General features: G+C 38.3%; 1 protein-coding gene across 2 annotated transcripts in view; it reads right to left on the reverse strand.

Moving 5' to 3' along the window:
- The window catches only part of cntn4 (contactin 4), a 242,934-nt gene that overhangs the window by 99,092 nt on the left and 122,154 nt on the right, over nucleotides 1–21,688 (reverse strand). For both annotated transcript variants that reach the window (XM_032549067.1, XM_032549066.1), the window contains exon 5: nucleotides 14,741–14,836. In XM_032549067.1, coding sequence (XP_032404958.1) covers nucleotides 14,741–14,836 — 96 coding nt within the window. The remainder of the gene's footprint in view (nucleotides 1–14,740; nucleotides 14,837–21,688) is intronic.

Raw genomic sequence — 21,688 nt, forward strand, 5'->3', positions numbered from 1 at the left:
AACAGGGACAGTACACGCACAAGAGAGAAAAAGAGGGAAAAGAAGAAAAGAAAAGAAAGAACAAAAGAAAGAAAGAAGGAAAGATTAGTACAAGGGAAAGAGACACCCACAAGGGACTTGAGTCTTGAGTGGCCCTTAAAGGTCTCCCCCCATTAGAAAGTAGAGGTCAGCAGCATTAATACACAGCTAAACACAGTAATTGTGTGGTTGAAAGAGCGCGGCTGGGTCACACTGGCAACCCATTAGTACAGCTGACTTACAGGAAGGCAGACAATGACAAACTGAGCTTCTGATCTTCAGTGACGGACATGAGGGAGACACAGTCTGAATGTCTGGGAGGAACAAACGAGAAGAAACGACGCTCTCTGACGAAGCTGCTCATCCAATGTCTTTCTGTGAACCTCCACATGGTGATTATAGCATAACATATTTACAACACGCCGTGACAAAGCTATTCATCCTGGGTTCTGGCCTTCCAGTAAGTCCTGAAGTGGCAGACTGTAAGTGCTGAGAGGTGGAGGTCACTGTTACTGGTGTCACTATTTAGGTGTTTGTTCTACAGTAACAGTGACAGTAAAGACAGATTAAATTCAGCGTGTCGTTTGTTTATTGCTACCATAGAGGAGACTATTCTTCCTGGGGTCCACACCACAAACATTATGAAAATCATACTTTTACAAATATTACAAAACAAAGTACATAATGAAACATATTAAGACATCAACACAATCACAAAAAAGACACAAACAAAATTAAAACACAAGATTTCAGCAATTTCAAAGATATATTAAAAACAAACAACCAGAATATTCTCTTTGAGTATAAATTCACCTATACCAATTGTGTCAGAGATACTTGACACATTTGAATTGCCCCTGCACCTGCCCCTGGGACTTGCACGCTACTATTTCCACATTTTAATGGCTTCTCATGAACCTTCAGATTTCTGCAATTTTAAATTTTTTTCAACACCAACACTAGGGGAAACCCTGCAAATTCAACACACTTCAGGTGTGTGCAGAGTGTGCAGGTGATTTATTTCACTGGAACGCATTTTAGAAGTTCTGGTGAAATAAATTAATCTTGTGCTCTAAAATAAGATTTCATTTTTTTTCAAAATGCATGCAGACTGAAGGGGAAAGTTTCATTCTCATGTAGAAAAGAAAAATTGACAGAGAAAGAACATATTAAAGTGAAATATGTGTGAAGGTTATGATAACCTGCAAAATATCTTTGATTTGTGTTAATTTTTGTCTCAAAGAGAGGTAACATCCATCCATCCGTCCGTCCGTCCGTCCGTCCGTCCATCCATCCATCCATCCATCCATCCATCCATTATCTGGATTCGGGTCGCGGGGGTGGCAGCAATTTAAAGTAAATTTTGATTATGTAGGTGTTCAGATTTTCAGGTTGTCAAATTTAGCAATTAACACCAAACGAAAACAACAACTGCTTCAATTAACGGCTGGACATGCATGCAAAACAAACATATTTGGAATAGCTAATGTTCTGAAAATATGTACCCTACCAAAGCTGCTAACTTGTTTTCATCTTGTTCAATGTCTTCAATTAACTCAACAATCATGTCTTGAGCCTAGGGAGGAAGCTAGAATAGTAGGAGCGAACCCAACCATGCATGGGGAGAACTCCAGACTCCAGGCCAGGATTCAAACTCAGGGGCTGCAAGGCAGCAGTGCTAACAACTGTACCAACCGCCAAATGATCATTTTTTATTATTATTCATTTATCATTCTTCTTCTCACTTTCCTTCCACTTCAAAGTGTTTCTACTGTCTGTCTTTGTTATCTTTGTCTCTTTTTCAGTTTGATGGCCCAATTACATTTAAAGCTTGTAAAACAACAGCCTTATGTGGAATGAATTTAACAAAGTCTTCTGTACAACAAGGCAAACCTGCGTTACCCCCTTTGAAGCACAAATGTGGCACTGACACTGAAGTTGCCAGGGCAGGACACTGGAAAGAGAACAGGAATGCTTCACCACACGACTGGAAAACAACAACACCCAGGTTATTTTTAATCCTGTCTGAATGGGTCAGAGCAGCGGCTCTGCTAGGCAGGTTAGCTGACCTTAGCATTGGAAAGAAAAAGGACGAATATGACTAAATAGTGCACATTTCTTCAACTTTATGTATTAAGACATATACTGTATTTTTAATCAAAATAAATAACATAGTATGTATATTAATCAGCACACAGTGTGTTAAATAAGTCACAGACTAACCTTCATAAAGTAGAGCAGAATAAAGCAGCTTCTCACTGAAATCAAACTGATCACATGAGCATTAAAGCAAACAAAGCTCATGCCAAACAGTAGCTTTAAAAAACTGATAAAAACAAGATGTGTGCCTTTGAGAAATCAGAATGTTTTGATGACTGTAACATCTTTTCCCTGGAGGACGAGGAGGGGAGGAGCGGGAGCAGGATTGCAACATCCATGCAATGTCTAAGTGATGCAGCTGAAGCGGTGGCTCCGGGCTTGCATCATTCTTTCAACAGGTAGAGCTGAAAGCTCAGGGAGAAAATGAATCCTCAACGGCCGTGAACACGGGAGACTCCCAGTGCAGCCACTCAGTTGGCCCAGAAGAAGCAAGCACTAATACCAGCTAGAGTTGAGGAACATAATCTAAAAATACTAAGAAGAAATAAAAAGTCTCCAGAGATAAAATTTTGTTAGACACAAACAAATAATTTCAATGCTTTCCAGGTCGTAATGCCCTGCCTTCAGCTCCAGTGATTGTAATTCACTGACAGGCTCAATTACAATCAGCCATCACAATTGTTTTCTTGTTGAGATATTGTTTTTGATTAAAATGCAAGTAATTTTGTTAACAGATCATAAACATATGTTATATTTTTGGTTAGGTCCAGCTGAGAAGCAATTCCTGGCTACCCCAATAGAACCTCATACCCCACAAAACTAGCAGGTGTTGCTGCAATAAAAGCTGCGTCTACAAAATATTTTTATTGAGTAAAAGAAACATGCTACATCTTACAAATCGTTATTATTAAAAGAAAAAAAGAAATATTAGAATTGAACTTTTTCACATTCTTACATGGTGCAATCTCACCCATCAATATAACACGCTGGTTGCTTGTGCTTGTACTGTGCAAGAATGTGGAAAAGTTAAAGAATGTGTTTTATTCCTGAGATCTCTATCACCTCTGATCAATGAACCAGAGAAAAAAATGGTTGGATGTAAAGATCTATCAGTCGGTGCAGTGAGCAGGGACTGAACTCACTTCTGTCAGGTACCTTTGAAGTGTTAAGGACTCAGCCTAAAATTGTACCATTAAGTGAGTCCTGTGTGGACAAGCCTGTCATGTTTTTCCACTATTGTTATTTTCCCCTTTCACAGCAGGTGACGGCGCATTTCTTCTGGGATCAGACTCCCACATGGGCCCAGGGATTTGTGTTTATGCTGCAGCGCTGCGCCGCCCGAGGACAGAGCAGCGGGGCGGATGGAGGTGCTGACGGAGACTCGCATGACGTAAACAAGAACCCTACTGAAACACATGCACAGGGAGAACAGGGAGCACAGGTCAACATATGACCCTCATACACAGACATCTAACACACACACACACCTAACGTTCTTCACAACAGCAGGGCATACGGTAAACTTTAAGGAGCTTAACGGGAGCTTTAGGAAGCATGCCACTCACACACCCTCTGGGAGGTCTGGGGGTGTGCGTGCGTGGGTGTGTATGCTCACACTCCTCCATGACCTTTTCATACGTGATTAGAAAGCTCCAATCAATTCACCGTGTCACTCCAGGAAAACACTGAATATCCCATTTCACGCTGCCGTCACGTTGTCAGTGAAGTTCCTTGTCACGACGAGGAAACTTCAAACGCCGTGATGGAGTTTGCAGAAAAGTCTCTGTTAGCGGGGCTGGTGTGACGGTAACATGTGGCAATATTTCAGAGAGTTGAAGTCCTCAGACAGATTAGAAAGGGGAGGTGGGACTGAATATGTGCAAGGAGATTACTCATGCAGACGGTGAAATGTGTCATGTGCTAATCAGATTAAAAGCAAAGAAATCCCCGATGAAAAATAAAAAAATTTAAATACATTGACGACACACATAGGGCCATTAAAAAAACAGCAGGATTAAAACTGGGCAACAATAGGGGGCCTCAGAGAACTCAAACTGTCACCATTATGCAAAGGAAGCTCTATTTTCACTGAAGCTCTATTTTCAGAAGGTCTATGTTTTAAAATGCCGCTCAGCACTAAAGCTTCACACTCATTTTCAAATTGGAGCATGTTTCAGTTTTACATTTCAATCCAGAAGTTGCCAACAACATTTGCATTATGGGATTGAGTAACAAGGAAGCTACAAACACCAATATCAAAACTCTTAAATGTCACATTTACACACATTCATGTACAACCAGTTGATGTGAAAAGGTGTGATCTGATTGTTACCACCTGTCGTTTCATTAAACATGGTGCAACATCTCTTATGTCACTGTCACATCTTTCAACCTTGCTGCCTCTATTTCAGTGACATGTAGATTCATTATCTATGGATGCTTTCACATCTGACTGTCCAGTAGTCTTGGTTTGATTGGGAACAAAATTGCAACAATTGTTACATTTTCAGCTGCTGTGGTTCGCTTTCACACTGCACTGTATCAAACCAACCAAACAATTTGAAAAACCTGTTCCCCTCCTCACCTGTGGTGGCGCTGCACTAAGAACCACAGAAGGAAATGACAAAAAAACCTCTGAAGAAGACATTGAGCGCAACTTCCTTCTTTATGAAATGGAGTGCAGTGAGATTTTAGCTGTTGCAGGATTTTGTCTTCTCTTGCTAGCACAAGGCACTCATGCTTGTTTTCATTGTATTTACCCAGAATGCCCTTTCCTATAGTCCGCGTCCTGCTTTTAGAGTGTTCTCCAGTTCGCTTGGCATTCATATATACATTGAAACAATGGCAGAGTTCACTTCAACTGAACCGAGACAGAGGTTTGTAGGCAGACCAGAGTAGTCCGCATCAGAGTTCGATCACACATTTGCACCTCTGCTTTGACTTTCTATGCAAATGAACTGACTTCTATTAAAGCGGACTGAACGGGGCTGGTGTGAATGCACTCCATCATCATCATCATCATCATCATCATCATCATCATCATCATCATCATCATCTTCATACTTGTCTGATTCTGTAGCATCCACAGTTTGATCACCAGTTAAGCCAGTTGAGATGCTGTTAAATTCGTTACATGTCAAAAAAAAGTCCACACTGTGAACATATCAACTCTAAATCTCCATACATAAACAATACTGCTAAGGAATGTATGAAACTGCTATTCAAATAAAACACCAATACATTGATAACAGTACTACCTAATGTCATTCTAAGTTATGCAGATACTCTGTCTGCACTAATGAAAATTCTCTCATGTTTTGTAGTTTTGTTATGGAGTTTTATGTTTTATAATCTGTTTCATGGTTTTCTGTTTATTCATAGTTTTGTTTTATTTTGTTGTTACTCATAACTACCCTGGTCTGTTACTTTTATGTTCTGGACTTGATTGTTATTTATCTTTTTGGATTAGTCCTGTCATGTTCCAGTATCCATGTTTCTTCATTTCAATAATGTTGAGGAGGTTCAGTTTCTTATGTTAGGTTTTGTTTCCTGTTATTTTATACTTATGTCCAGGTTTCTGTCTCGTTTGTTTCTCCTGTTTAGTTCCTCAGCTCAGCTTTGTCCCTGCTAATTAAGTTTATGTTTTTCACCTGTGTTCCATCTTTATAAGTTAGATGTACCTGCGTCATGTAGTATTTCAGTTCCAGCCCTGTCCTTGCCCTTTGCAGGCTTCTTCTCTCTGTCTCATTCCTGGGTTGGTGATGTAATGTTTTAGTCAAGTCATGTTGTGTTGAAGAATAAATCGTCATTTTGATTCTTCCCCACCTCCGCCTTCCCCGACCATGAGAAAAGCATTTAAAAATGAGAAGGTGCCTGCAAATATAATTTGCAGGCACCTTCCTAAAGTAGCAGAACTTTGTTAAATTTGCTTCTTTCATCATAATTCACATGCACTATACCCAACAGGCAGCATCAAACATGCTAAAGATCCTCCACAGAGGAAACAGTTTAACCAATATATTCACTGAACACAGTGATAACAACCTAATCCTTTCATGGATTTGCAGTTTCCTGTCACCAATTAGCTCATTTCCATCAATCTACATTCATTTTAATTTTCGCCCTTCCTACTAACATCTCGCCCATTCCCGAGTTCGTCCTTCTGTCCAAACATGTCTTTCTGCATGGACAGGCTCATGGTGCATGCACCAGGCAGGACAGCTGTCTGCCATGCATAATGTGTCCTCAGGGAACGCCCTCTGGCAGGTGGAAGCCAAGCACAGCCTTCAGTACACAGCGAGACTCCCTCCACTATATAGGGAGGTCTGTAGCCATATGGCAGTGGATGGGGAAGTGCAGAGGTTTTCCTTGGGTGTCCCACCCACTTGCAAAATTTAATTAAACTGTAATGGAGTCTTCCTGTGGGACAGTTTTTACAGACTGCCAGGAAGTTGATGCCACACTGAGCTCGGTCTCCCTTTAAGTCTAAGGAGTTTTACAAAAGGAGCAATACTGTAAGGTAGAAAATAACAGTTTTAGTCATCAAAGTCTAACTTTTTTTTCAGTTTTCTGATCTGTGTATTCTAATGTTGGTACATGTCTGTTTTACTAAATGTCACAAGAGACAGATGCTGTATAATGATTTCTATATATATGTATAAGATTTGAATACATGTCACCCTTTCTAAACAACGATGTAAGACACTCGGACACACGGAAATAAAAACTTGTCAACCTCAAAACTTTTGTCTAGATGGCAAATCCTTCTTTTAAAAGATCAAATGCCTATAAAAATATACTTAGTGGGCAAAAAAATCTTTACATTTTGTTATATTTTCCCCTCTCAGCAGTCACCTTACACATTCATTCACATCCTAGATGCACAGTGGTTGTGTTTGGCCTTTAACTCATTAGTTATCTTGTTTCATTGAATTTATTTGCAAGCAATGACATGGCATTGCATATCTTCTGATGGACCAAACAGCCATGCAGTAAAAAAAAAAGAGCAGAATTGAAAACTGATGGCAGAGCTGCTTCCTGAATTTATGTCCCAAGCAGAGCATGAAACAGTTTCCCCACTGAGGGAGCCCTGCTTCTGCTTTCACTGCAGTCCAACACACTGCTTCTAATCATATCGTTCAATGTCAAAATATGTCACACATATATTGAAGGATCATTTATGTTATGAATCATCTCTCTAGTATTTGTTTCGTGGGTTTTGATCACAAGTGTCTTGCTACTTATGCCATTCCAATTACCATTTCATTATGTTGTTTTTTTATTATTGTTGAATGTTAGTACAATTATCTATTATCATTATGGTTTTTATGTACTGTTATTATTATAACTATGATTATTATCAGTAATTATAACATTAGCTTCCATCCTTTGGGGCTGTCTGCTCTGGGGTTGGCTGATTGGGTTCAGGGGCCATTGGGAGCCCATCAGGGCGGGGCCCCAACCTCTCCTCTGTGCTCCATCATGCCTTCTGATTGCCAGCTAATGATATTTTATTCATTTGGATTTGTTTTATTTCTTTGTTTTTGTAGTTTTTTCCCCCTTCTTCATGTCATTATAGCTTAAAACAAACAAAAAAACAAAACAAAACAAAAAGTCTATAACACACAAAGGACAGGGTATGCATAGTCTAAGCGGGGGCCACATCCCGTTTTCCCATGTCTTTTATGTCTTTTTTTTTACCGCATTACACAAGATTAGGGATGCATAGAAAATCAAAAGATTTATAACACAAGGAAGACCTGTCATTGTTTGGCCAATATGGGCTCAATGGCTGAGCCTCGACTGATGATACTAATATCTGTCTGTCTGTCCATCTACTTTGCTTTTAGACTGATTTGTTTGAAAATAAAATAAAACAATGAAGAAAAGAGAGATGTGTGGTTCACGCTAGTTTGCGACCTCTACTTCCCGTTTATTACAGCTATGCAGAACGTCGATATCTCTGCTTGGAAACACGACACTTTCTTTTTTGTGACATTTTAAGTGAAACACAAAATGGAAACGCCAATTAATGGAAACATAGATAATGATACATAGTTGCTAACATAAACAAAAATCATAGAAGTGTGGTGTGCTTGAGTGTTTGGCCCCATTCACATTAATACCTCCAAATAAAATCAAAAGGCCTCAAGTTGGACTATTTTACAAAGCAAAATGGGCAAAAGGGTGACTTGTGATATGCAAAGCATAGTGTTTAATCTGCTTCCTCATCCCTGCTAAAAAATAACATGATGTTACAACCACTTCTAATGTATTCATAACTTTGTGATTCAAAAACCCCTAAACAGCCCTGGTTTCCTGGTTTCCTGGTTTCCTGGTTTCCTGGTTGCAGGAAAAGCTTTTACACAGCAGTGTGAACAGTTGAGCTCTCTTTCTTCCACCATGCTGCCACTTTAACTTTATTTTGTTTACACTTTCAGTTGAACATCAGAACACCACTGGTATTTAGTAGTTGTACTCAAAGGTCCAGCATAATAGAAAAGTCACTGCAAGCTACTATAGATGTATTGCACAGCTTAATAAGTAATAAAACTCAGTAATAACACATTGATTAACAGATTACTATCATTGGTAATTGATTGAATGTGATAAAACAGCGCTCGCTACATTTTGTATGTGAAGTGTGCATACTGGTTTTCAATGACAATTTAACAATTTCACTTTCTCTTACTTACAATTTTGAAGTTTACAAATGGAACCACAAACTGCCAGTGACTCACTAGATATAATTTACCTTTTCCTCTCAGGGATAAATCATTTAAAGCATAATCATAGGTTCAGGTTTGCTACATATCTGCAAAGATACAGAGATAAACTTGAAAAATTGAAAAAATGTTGAGATTTCTTATGCATGTTTACGCCAAGCTAACATGTAATTTAGACATGGAAATAGTTTTGCTAAAATTTCTGCTAAACACACTTTTAAAAAGCAAACTATCTGACCATAAAACTGTGCTTTGCATTTTAAATCAGCCTTTGTTTTTGTCATATGTTAAACCTGCCTGGACAAGCAGATGATTGGTGGAACATTTTCCAGCAATCCAGGAAATTGAGAATTGCCAAGTCAGCTCTTCGTCTGAACAGTGATTTCAGTTTTACCCGTCTGGATAAGCTGATCCTCTTTGGATGCTGACAGTTTGGCCATCCTGTGTGGGCTAAGACTGACGAATCTCTCTCTTTTTAATGTGTTTTTTGATTGGCCGGTTAGATGTGTTAAAAAACAAAGATGAATTCTTGTATAATGACATTTTTAGTATAAACTGAAAGACACATTTTTACTCAGTCAAACATTTAAGCAATAAGTACGAAAGTTATTGCTAACAACAAGTGAAAAAACCTGACATGAAGAGTGACAAAGGCCAAAGCCTTTTGCGGCTTTAGCCAGAAGACCTGTTACATCCAAGATGTGTACACTGACTCTAAAACAAACTTGTAATTGACAACGTGCATCGGTTCTGTTTATTAGTGTGGAGACAGCTGTCTTAAGATGGATTTTCACGAGCCTGAGGGAGCCTGACGTGTTGTCATTATTTCCCTGTTGGTCCTAAAAGGCAAACCCTAATTGGATTACTTCAGCACAAATTGGCAGATCTGAAGGCAGTCAGTGCAGCAACCTTTACTGTACAGACATCAAACAAAGACAAAGAGCGTTAAAAGAAAAAAAAAAATCCACGTTACCCTCAGGCTTTTAAAGCTTTCACCAGGTAAACCCTGAAAGGATGAGATTCAGGTAATTAAGACCCAATCAATTCCAGGCAAGCAGCATTTTCACAGCAGTAGAGCGGTTCATGAATCAGTTCTATCTGTTGGGAGGCCTTCAGCTTGGAGAATGTAATCAAAATATCTCTAACAGGAAGTAGTTCTAGAGACCAAGCTAGAAAGGGACATATGCTGTTGTTATAGACAATATTTGTTGTATTAGTTTTTAGGCTACATTGACACAGCAGGCAGTGCAACTCAAATCCAAAGTTTTTGCTGACCCATATCTGACCTTTTTACGGCACTTTAAATCTTTTCATCTCCAAAGAAATCTGATCTGTGCCACTTCCACAGTGGTACAGATTTAGTGGTACTAAATCGGATACATAGCCAGTAGTTTTCAAAGCTTCTGCAGTTTGAACGGTCATGTTGGATTTTATTGAACTTTTATGTCATTGACATAACTCTGCACCAGAAACAGGCAGAAGTCACTCTTGGCTCAGACTATGCATCCAAACAGATTTCTTTATAGAAGTTGCAGTCAATGCTCCACAAAAGGCCATTGCTATTTCCTTTTGTATTTGCTTCCTTTGTCTTTGATTTTGTGAACATGATGTCTGCTCCCATTACTGAAAAAATTGTAAAAATTGATCCATAGATGGCTCAGTTTGTTATTACTTCTGTAAACAGAGCACTCCTGTGTGACATCTACGTTCTTCATCTGCTCATGCGGGTCGCTTTCAGGGTCATAACAATTCATGCCAAAGTCTCCAAATAAGACAGATAATGATCCGTAAATGACATATCATCACCGGTAGAGTTCAACTACCTCGAAAGAATGTTTTCAGTCATGATTTAGCGTAGCGGTGCCACTTTTGCTGTGGAAATCCCGTTTGGAACTCTTTTAGAAATCATCTCCAGAATTTTATATTTCCCTGCTTTTGTATATCAACCATAAAATTAGCATTGAAAAGAAAGGAGAATAGAACTTACCTTGAGATTTGGAAACAAAAGTTCATAAACTGAAAAAATACAAAAAAATCGACCAAAATACTTTTCTGCCTTTATATGTGCTAACCCAGCCATTCTTAACCATAGGACCGAGGCCTACATTTTGACTGCCATGGTGCCCCCTAGAGGTCTACAAGATGGGCCGTGGTCAGCGGAGCCCGATTCATTTTTGAGGTGGGGGGGCCATGTGGTGTTTGGTCACCTCTATTACGCACTTTGAATGTCAGGCGCGCGCACTTGTTCAATTGATATGATGGCACCTGTCAATCAATTCAGTGTGTTTGTCGCAATTTGTCCTGAAGTAAACAGTAACCATCCCTTACCTGGAGGACAATGTTTTTGGGTCTACCATGCGCTGCGGTCTGGCTAGATTTGATGATTGTTTGTTATTAAATGCGCTTCAAATACAGAAATCTCATTTCATTTTTAGGCAGAATTTGTTCAGACCTGGACCGGATCAGAGTCCAAGCCCTTTTTCAGATGCCAGACCGGTTCATGATCCCAACCCGACCCGAAGTCGCCCGATGTGCGTAAACCTTTGGGTGACTGCTATTCGATCTGCAGCCTTAGATTTGGTCCAGATCTCAATGCTGTAGGTTTATCTGTACCTCTGTCTGCATATAAACACAGAGAGATGTCAGTCACGGATTGTCAGAGTCATGTGCAGCCTGTGTAAATGTCTGGGGGACCAGCAGACGGGCAGGGCAGACCCGTAAAATGGGTGGGGGGAGGGCAAGCCACCCCCCCCCTACCGAGTGAATCAGGATTCTCCATTACAGGTACAACAAACACCAAACCCCGAAACACTCAGAGCTACTGGAGGCTCTCTGACAGTGAGCCTTTCCTCCGCTGCACTCAGACTGGATCTGATTGTATCTGAGAGGCTCAAGCTTTTCATTAGGAGGCGAATAAAAAAATGAGAGTAGTAGTTTGTCAAAAGATAAACTGTTGTGACTATTGTTTATCTGTCACAGATATGGAGGGTAGCTTCTGGTTCATGATGTTGAAGCAGTTTTCAAATTAATTTACAAATTATAAGGCTATTTTTTTCATTTGCACTTTAAATTGTTGTTTTATTTTATTTTTTTTACAATACATATAATTTAAAAATTATTTCTTTTAATGTATTTATTTTTGAGCACATAATTTCATTTAGCCAATTTTTACATTGTCCCCCAGGCTTTTGAGTCTTCAATTATCTTGATGGGATGACAAATATTAGGGCCACTACAGATACAAAAAAAGAGAATATTTCTACCAAAAACCTTAGAAATCTTCTAGAAAAAAGAACATTTTATGAACTCAAAGTCAAAAACGTACTTGAAAAAACACAGAAATTCTGAGATTAATCCCAAAATTTTTCTAGAAAAATCATGGTAGAAATATACACTTCCTTTTTTTCTATTGACATAATAATCTATAATACACATTGGTATAATGGTTAAAGGCCTAACAGAGCCTTTAATTATACTCTTGTTGCAGTTTGATCTGTTCCATGAATTGCTGGTCTGTTTAGAAAGTTGTTTTATGTGCAAGTTTGTATCCAAATGATAAATAAATGTCCTTGTGATTATCACATTATGATGTAATTATATTTTTCGTTGTTGATGGTAAACAATACCTGGATTTGATTTCTATATAGAACAAAAATCAGGTCAGTTTGGTAAACCAATAGATGGTGAATGTATTAATGGGCCCCAGGTCAAAAAGGTTAAGAACCTCTGTGCTACATGATCTGCATCCATAGTTGACTCTTTTTCATAGAATTATGTTTTTAAAAACACAAACAAACGAAAAAACAAATCTAATGTCTAAATGCTAATAAAGATGAAAAGACCCTGAACACACAGGCTGTTGATGCTGATCCAGTGGTCAACATTCTTACTTAAATCCAGATCTATATTAGTGTTAAGTGTTTGGACAGATTTTAACACCATTATGATTTATGATGTTAAATCTTGGGAAAGAACATAAAACCAATATGGATGTTGCGTTAAATGGATATTAGGTTCTTATTTGAAGCAACCCTGATCAAATGTAAAAGATTTATATTTCCTATCTTATTTTACAATTCTTCTTATAAGTACACCCTGCTTACATCAAACATTTAGGTTTGTACTAAGGAATAAATGATACAACATACACTAAATGTCTTTGAATATTTCATAGACTTTAAATGTGAAACAAAGCCTGCTTTGCTCCCCAGTTATTTTATGCTGCACTAACCCAAACTGGTATTGATCTTCTCATTTAGCTCTCGGAGAGAAAGCAAATACCTCGCATCGTATTATTTGATTCAGGCAATGTCTGCCTTTAGCTTGGGACTAAACAATGATGAATGCATACTGCAGGGAGGAAAACGTTTTCATTCCACTGCCAGAGGATGAGCTAAACCGTTCTAATCAAGGCAAATTACGCGTTAGTCTCCAGACGGCGACACTCGACAGGCCTGATCAAAACAGCATAATGGGGGACAAAAAACGTTTTTAGTGAGCAACAGAAGATCTGAAAAGAAACTCAGGTCATTTTTGTTCTGTGATAATTTTCTTAATGTTTAAAGGAGGTCTGGAAAGTCGACACTCATTTCTGAACTTTTGCCACTTTTAATCTGACATTAAATCTTAACACTAAGGGGGAAAAAAAAACATCTGATAGAAAAAAAGCATAAACTGCAATAACACAGTTGTATAATTGTGCAGTTGAATTAAACTGCAGCATTTGCTTGTAGGAATGTATCAGCCCTCCACAGGTTGGCTTTGACAATATTTGGTCCTTCTATTCAGAAAACGTTCTGTTAGATTGTGACGACGGTTCTAGTCTGCAGCCCTCTTTACATTTAAAAACACTTCTTACCAAGTATTCTTTGGTCTCACTCCCAGGGCAAATGTCTTACTACACTTGAAAAAACACAAAATTAATTTATAAGTAATTTTTTTGCAAGATATAGAATCCTGTTTTCAGTCAATAATTCCATAATATTGATTAAAATACTGGCAGATTTTTTTCACTAACAAGACATTTTCCCAGGTGTTAAGTGAAATAATCTGCCAGTGTTGCTAATTCTTTGCCACTGTGCTTTTTATTAGAGGTTGGCGAATTAATCCAAAATAATACTGACACTAGTGTGGTAAGATTGATACTTTAGTTTCAGATTCTATGTTCAAATGTTATTTTATTTTTGAATTGTACTGTAGTGTGTCAACACTACTTCAAAAAATATTTCTTTATGTGCTCTCAAATTACTTTTTACACTTTATTTAGGAAAACAATGCACAGAAATTTGCTTCATTTTTCCATAATCTCTGTTTATCATGTTAAAATGTTAGCATTTTGTAGACACCTATAAACCTTGTGCAAATTCTACACTAGAGTTTAACATAATAATTCAAAAACAAAAATCACAATAAGACACAAGATCAAAAATTTGAGAACATATCAAACTTAAATAGTTAAGTATCGATATCTGTATCGGTATTAGTGATACTGGCTCTGTTTTTACTTGATATCAGAACAATGCCAAGATATACAACATGGTGCATCTCTGCAGTTTATATGGTGTTTTGTAATTTGTTATTCACTTCAAAGGCTAAAGGGAAACTATGTGTTTTAACAGTATGAATACTTTTCAGAGCCAATAACTGTAAAAATATCACACAAAAATATCAGAAAAAAAGCTCTTTTTTTATGATGTACACCATTTTGCCCACAGCCTTCAAAACCAAATTTATGTTTGACCATACAGGAAAAAGATATACAGCACATAGATAAATATAAATGTTTCTTGACCTTTTGATTTCCTAAGTCTGAATAGAAACAAGTTGGTTCAGGTGGGGTTTTTCCCAGAGGGAATGAGTCGTTTCTGTTTAACTGTGATGAAAACAGAGAATTTTACCTCCAGAATGAGGGGGAGGTCCGCACAGCAGAACCACTCCTTGACCTTCCCGTACTGAGACAGAACTTCTTCTGTGAGTCTTGAAGTTCTCCAAGTCTGAAAAATAACAATGGCAAAAAATAACAGCAGTTAAGAAAAATAGCCCATCAAGAATGAGCTCAATAACTCTGGTTTGCAAACACTTTGAAGCATCGTTTTAACCTTTATTGAAAGTCACAATACACAACATCTTGCAAGTGCACAGTATTGTCACACCCCTCCAACACACTGATATGCTTTGATCTCAGAGCCAACACACACTCAGAGTCTTTTGTTCTATTTCTCCAGCTGGAAGTGAGAAACTGATTCTCTAACAGCTGCAGCAAAAAACTGACGATATCCAAATATTGAGAAGCTATTTTTTGTTCTGCTGGTGATCGGGGCGTTTTAAAAGTGAGCCTTCAGTGGAGGCAAATTAAAAATTCTGGGGGTTGCAGAGAGCCACTGGTGTTGCCGTAGGTCATATTGTCCTCTTATCCAATATTCCAGACTTACTGCAGGGATTCCAAAAGGATCAGAAGTGAGACAAATTGGGAGCCAACAGAGAAATCTGCAGAGACACGGGAATAACTGAAGGTCTTATGGAAAACAAATCAGGTGGTGTTGTTGCGACTGGTCAGCTCAAATCCTACTTAGAAAATCTGCTTAAAAATATCTAAAACAGTGTCAAAGGATATTGATTTTTAATTAAGGCAAAATTATTATGGACACCACTGTGTATGGAACAAAAATCTTCCAATGAAAAATCTCAGGTAGACACAAAGTTTTCTTTTTTTTTCCTCTAAAGACAGTAATATATTGTTGAGAAGGTAAAATTCTTGTATTTTGGAGAGAAGCTGATTTTTATTTACCTCTGCATGTATCCATGTAGGTCTGAGAACAGCAGAGCACAAACTGCTCTAACGCCTCCTCACTGGCATCCACTGAAAAACACCTGATAAGGTCAGAGCTGGTCGGCTAATGATTCCTGATAAGTGGATGGTGACCCAACTTGTTAGTTTTCACAAAACTATTTTATTTATAATTTTGTTAAAAAACTTTGTTATGTTAATAGATAGATTGATTATAACTATTAACAGTTTTTGATAGCTAATTAAATCACTGTTGCCCAACCAAAGTCACCGACTAGAAGCATTTTCTACCGTTCTCCTAAACTCCAGCTACATGAATTTAAGTGAAACTGAAGGCGTCTCAATGTGCTCTAAATATTAATCCTGTTGTGTCTGCTCTTCATATTAAATCTTTTTCAATTAATTTTTTCCCCATCTTTCTGCTTTTTTCTCAGGCAGAGGGTTTGAGGCTCACCATGTTCATCAGTCAGAGAGGCGTAATTAATTAATCCTTCAGCTGTCCAATCCGATCGCAGAGGAAGAGTTTGTGATGAGGTGATGTCGTTTTAAAAACAGCCTGGTGCGGAACCTGCACTTTTGCCGCGTTTTGCGTTTCCACTTCATTTAAAGCAGAGGTAGTTCTGCACCATTTGCAGGATTTTATTTGCCTCAGATGGCCAGTGTTTTAACAATATAAGCACAAACTGAACAGGCTCATTAAAACGGAGGGACAGACTGGCACTTATTGTTTGCCTACAGGCACTTTAGATGCGCCCTGATGCCGGAACATCCTCCTTATAGTTCCTACCCGATGTGAGCAGTATGTAATGCCTCGCCTCTGTAATTATTCAGATGGAAATATGGACAGCACGTAACAGAGAAAACACAATTTGAACCTGTCAGGTAGCTCAGAGTGAAAAGAAGCATTTTGAGCAAGGAGGGAGGGTGTAAAATGTGGGGAGGACCAACACTGCGGCCCGTTCCCTGCCTCAGCGACTGTATGAATAATAAATCTGGGCCCAGCGTGAGCAAAACACATGGAGAAAAAAAACACAACATGGAAATCAATAGTGACACACACCCACTAATATGAGCCAAACAGCAATCTGCCGCCTCTCTGCTAAGCAGAGATGGCTGCTGAGGCAAGTCACACATGAGAGATTTTAATAGCTCCGCTGGTAATCAGGTTACCTTTCATTCATCACGCCCACCAGCACTGAACATTACAGAGCTGTTCCCGCCATGGTCCTGATACCCAAAGTGCTGTTAAACTGAGCTAATTTTCTTTTGACAATTGATGGCAGCAGCAGGTCAGAAACACTTTGGGTGGACGCGCGTTGAGCTCAGCAAACGTGACCAGCAGAGTCCTATCAGCAATAGAAGCCCAAACAGGGTTTCTTCAATCGGAACCGTTTTTAACAATGTCAAGAGATTTTACAAAAACCTGAACTTTGTAATAATTTGTCCTTTGTTAGGACAAACTTTAATGCAAAAAAACTTACCTTGTTTTTGTTTTTCTATTTAAATCTAAATACTTAGCCTCCTTTAAGATCATACACCTAATAAAATCCAGTTCACTATCGTTATGTTCACACAGCAGGTCCTGATGCTCAATTTCAATTTATTTCTCTTGCGTGGTTGTTAATACTGCTAGTACTAGTTAAACTTGACTGTAGCAAGGTGTCTGTGTGAACGGTTTATGACACCAAAGTGGCCGGCATGCACACGATTCCAATGTTAACGTCACAGCAGCTCTCTGTTTCCAGAAGTATTAATGAACGCCACTGTTTAAGGTCCATTTTACAGTTTATTCAGCAGCGAGAGCCGACAGGATCATCACAAGATCATAACAAGACAAAATAAGCCAAGAAAGAGGAAGGACAACTCATACTGGTATTTTCTGGAACATTGACTGCAACTTCTATAAAGACGTCTGTTTGGATGTGAAGTCAGAGCTCAGTGTGGTGGGATTGTGGAGTGATGCGCTTCAGTGACAGATTTCTTTAATAATTTCAGAATCATAATTTTCAGCCATTGCTTACATCCTGATTTTCATGCATCTGGCTTCGTTTAATGCAGAAATACGACAAATATCTCACATCAACGACATGAAAGTCAGAAAAAATGACTGCAGATGCCTTGAAAACAATCAAAAAAAAATCTGATTTAGTTTCACATATGGAAGTGGCAAAGATCAGATTTTTGGTGGATGAAAAGATCAGAATTGGGCCATTCTGTCTGTGGTGAAAAAGTTCATGTGTGTTGCATTTGTTGGCTGTGTGAACCTGGTCTGTTGGTCTTCAGAAGTCAACTATTCAGATGATTTTTGCATTTTGTGCTGTACAAAAAGCAACGTCCTGAAATATCTGTCAAGTTCTAAACATTCAGCTTTGGTCTGGATGTTGGAAGGACCGGTCTTAATATTCCCATTTTTAATGTCATGTTTTTAATAACTATAAGTAGAATAATGGTCATAATTAACACAAATAAAGTCTTTTGTCCATGTGAGGGTAATTAATCTATAAAATGTGTTTTAATTTGTGATAACGTTCCTGAAAAAATAAGTACTTTACATTACTATTCAAATTTCTTAGCATTTGTTTTCAGTGTACATTTACAAGCTTCTAAAATAAAAAAATAGAAGTTATTTGTAAATATAAAAAAATGCAAAGGGTGTGAATATGTTTGGAAAGCACAGAGGAAATGTTTCAGCGATACATGCTGGTTATTTTTAGCTCTTGCCTGTAAGCCTAATGCATTTTACTGCAGCACATCAACCGGGATCCAAATGTTATTTTTAACTAAGAAGCCTGAAGACAGCCTGTTAATTAATCTGCAAAGACAGGTGACACAGTGCCTCAAATTTATCCATACATATTCTACCAAATTGGGTTCATTAACCTTAATTAACCTGGCTCTGCAATATGCTGTGTATTGTTGAGTTCTGTGTGGTGAGCAGCGCTGTGGGCATGGCGGCTCTCCTTTGTGACCTCACACGTCGCCAAAAAGAACTGCCAGCAGTCCGCTTTCAAATGAGATTACTGATTAGTTCAGCACCAAGTGATCTAAATGTAAAATTATTGGGCTCGCTGATTTATGAAGAGTACTGCGAGGTCAGATAATATGTCATGTTGGCCGCAGGCAAATTTCATTATCTGGCAAGTCTCAAATTATTTCTTTAAGCATAAGTCTGCTCTTAAGCTACATTCGCTGCTGAGCTAATAGTTATTTAAATCCTATTGGAGGGTGATTTTTTTTTTATGTTTCTGAAGTATTGCCAGATTGATGCCTTCAGGGTCCAATGGGTGTGTCTGACTCTAGGAGGTAACATATTGTTGTCACTTTATTCAGTTTGACCTAAAACTATGTGAGCCTGTAGTTAAATAAAAAACTCATTTATTGTAAGAATAAATCAGTTAATTTAATCGATTAAAATGAGCACGAAAATGATCGTCTAAGAGATGATCCCCTTTAATATCACTGAAAAGTCATTTTGAAGAACGCTGCAAACATTTGACTCAGTATGAAGTACTTGGTCTGAACTACCTGCCACTTTTGCTTGTTTTCCCTGTCTCAGCTGAAAGACTATTCATTTCTTTCATTCCGTTACAGAGACTTCATAATCCATTTTATTTATTGTTGTCTCATTTGTTTTGTTTTATTTTGTACATATATATAATGTTTTCCAGTTACTGTGTTATTAAATGTTCTTTAGAAATGAATGATTTTTGCTTTTTCATTATCAATAATAATGGTATTATTATGCCATTGTTATTATACTGTATTAGTTGAAAATGGTCTCAAAATGATTATATTATCGTTTATCGCAATCATTTCTGGTACAATTTAATGCACAGCAAAATTTGTTATCATGACAGGCCTAAAACTATGTGCAGTTCAGGTCAGAGTTTTTGCATTGCCATATTTTATGTATTTTTCTTGCATTTCCTAACCAATGCATCTTTTATACAGCATCCAGCTTTTATGCAACAGTAAAAACCCACCGGTTTAGAGCTGCCTTTAATTCCTAAAAAATGAGAACATTGATCTTGACAAAAATATAATGTTTATTGCTTGTTTTGTAATTTTGCTATTGGATTATGTTGCTCTGGTGTAGATAAGTTTGAATTGCCTTGTTGCTGAAATGTTCACAAGTACATTACAGGTAAATTAGACTTAAAGTTGATGAGATATAATTGGAAAAGACAAAGATTGACCTTTATAACAACACTGACAGAAAGTACATTTGGATGGTTTAACTTGGCGATTGGAAACCTAGTAATACTGTACCAATGGAGATGACTTTGTATGGCCTTTTTATGCAATCAATATATGAATATGCAATTGAGACTATTAAAATTCAAAGAAATGATAACTCAACTCCCGTTCTCTTGATTTTTTTTATAAGAAATCTTTTTTGAGGTCTAAAAGATTGTGTTGGGGGTCTTTCTCCTTAAAAGGGCAAAACTCTCTAAGTTTTGGGTCTATAATGATTTATGAATTTAAAAAATCTGACTACTTTGTTATATAAAATATTGCTTGTTGTTAAGGTGAAAAATGTTTTTTAATTTTGTTCATTAAAACATATTTTTGGCCTGCTTGTGCTTCTTATTGATGTGAAGATTATGGCCCATGCGACAAAAAGTTTGGATATCACTGAGCCAGATGACTGAAACAGCTTCATCAGAGCTGCTGTTAGAGACGATGGGAGGCTGAAGCCCTGAACATTTATGGACAATTTAAATGAATTCTGAAATAGCAGAGTGATCAGCCAGAGACAAAATTGTCCCAGAAGTTGATGATGGCTACAAAAACATTGCAGTTTTTCTGCAACTTGATAAGGAACATGTGGCGATGGACTCAGACCTGAACCCTCAAAGTCACATAAAGACAGCTACAAAGTCAGGCTTTTATCACCTAAAGAAAATTTCTAGAATTAAAGGACTAACACTGTTACAAGATCTAGAGAAACTTATCCATGTGTTTATCTTTAGTCACATTGATTACTGCGACATTGTCTCCCTAATCAGACAGCTGCCGCTGATTAAAAAACAAGCTTCTATGCACCACAAATCTGGAACAAACTTCCAGAAAACTGAATAACAGCTGAAACACTGAGTTCCTTTAAATGAAGGCTTGTTTTGTCATTAAAGATGTATTTATGGATAGTCACTCCACCCCCACCACCAAAAAAAAGAACAGTTGAAATATAAAAGACTCAAATTAGGGGCAGTGGGTGGTGCAGAGGTAGAGCTGCTGCCCCACAGTCCGAGGCTATTAGACGCCCAGGGTTCGCTTCCAGAATCTCTCTCTCTACTCATCTACTGCCGATAAAGACCTCTGGTGCCAGAAAACACACATTTTTTATTTTAAAAAGCGTCAAGTTATTTTGAAAATCATGCTGAGTGGAAGCAAACTTCAGACTGGACTAGTGTTAAGGGGTCCAGAGAGCAACCTTCTGGTACAACACTCTGTTTTTATGCTGCTGCTGGACGGAGGAGGGGATGGTACCTGGTTGGCTCTGTGTTCACCAGCTGCAGTGGGAAGTGAGTCACAGCATCAGCAGAAGCAGGAAGGCATGCTGGTGTTAATGTGACAGGAGGGAGGTGTTGCTAACAGTCTTCATTAAAACCTCTTTAGCTAAAAATAAATGTAGTGTCAACAGGAAAAAGACAGAAAGTTTGGCTGCAGGTTTGACTGACAGTTTTTTTTATTTTATTTAGTTTTTTTATGCGATGTTGTCTGTACCCTGAAACCAGACAACGATGGAGGTCTGAAACCTCTCTTGCTGTGTTATTGTTCCAGCCTACAGCAGCTTTACTCAACTTAACGGCTTCTGACCCTGGTCACGCGCCTCGCCGCTGCACCGCATCGCCGCTCCCCCATCTGGGGTGCCTGGCCCCTAGTTTGCCAATCGCTGGCCTCAGCAGCTCTTCGCTTTGCTACTTAGAAATTTTGCAGCCACAGCTTTAACTAAAACAGAGCCGGTTAAGGATGGGTGTGCTTTGTTCTGCCACTGAAAAGCCAAATAATCTACTAATTCAATACAAAATGCACAAATCATTCACTACGTCTATTC

Source organism: Xiphophorus hellerii, chromosome 20 (assembly GCF_003331165.1).
Source record: "Xiphophorus hellerii strain 12219 chromosome 20, Xiphophorus_hellerii-4.1, whole genome shotgun sequence".
NCBI lineage: Eukaryota > Metazoa > Chordata > Actinopteri > Cyprinodontiformes > Poeciliidae > Xiphophorus > Xiphophorus hellerii.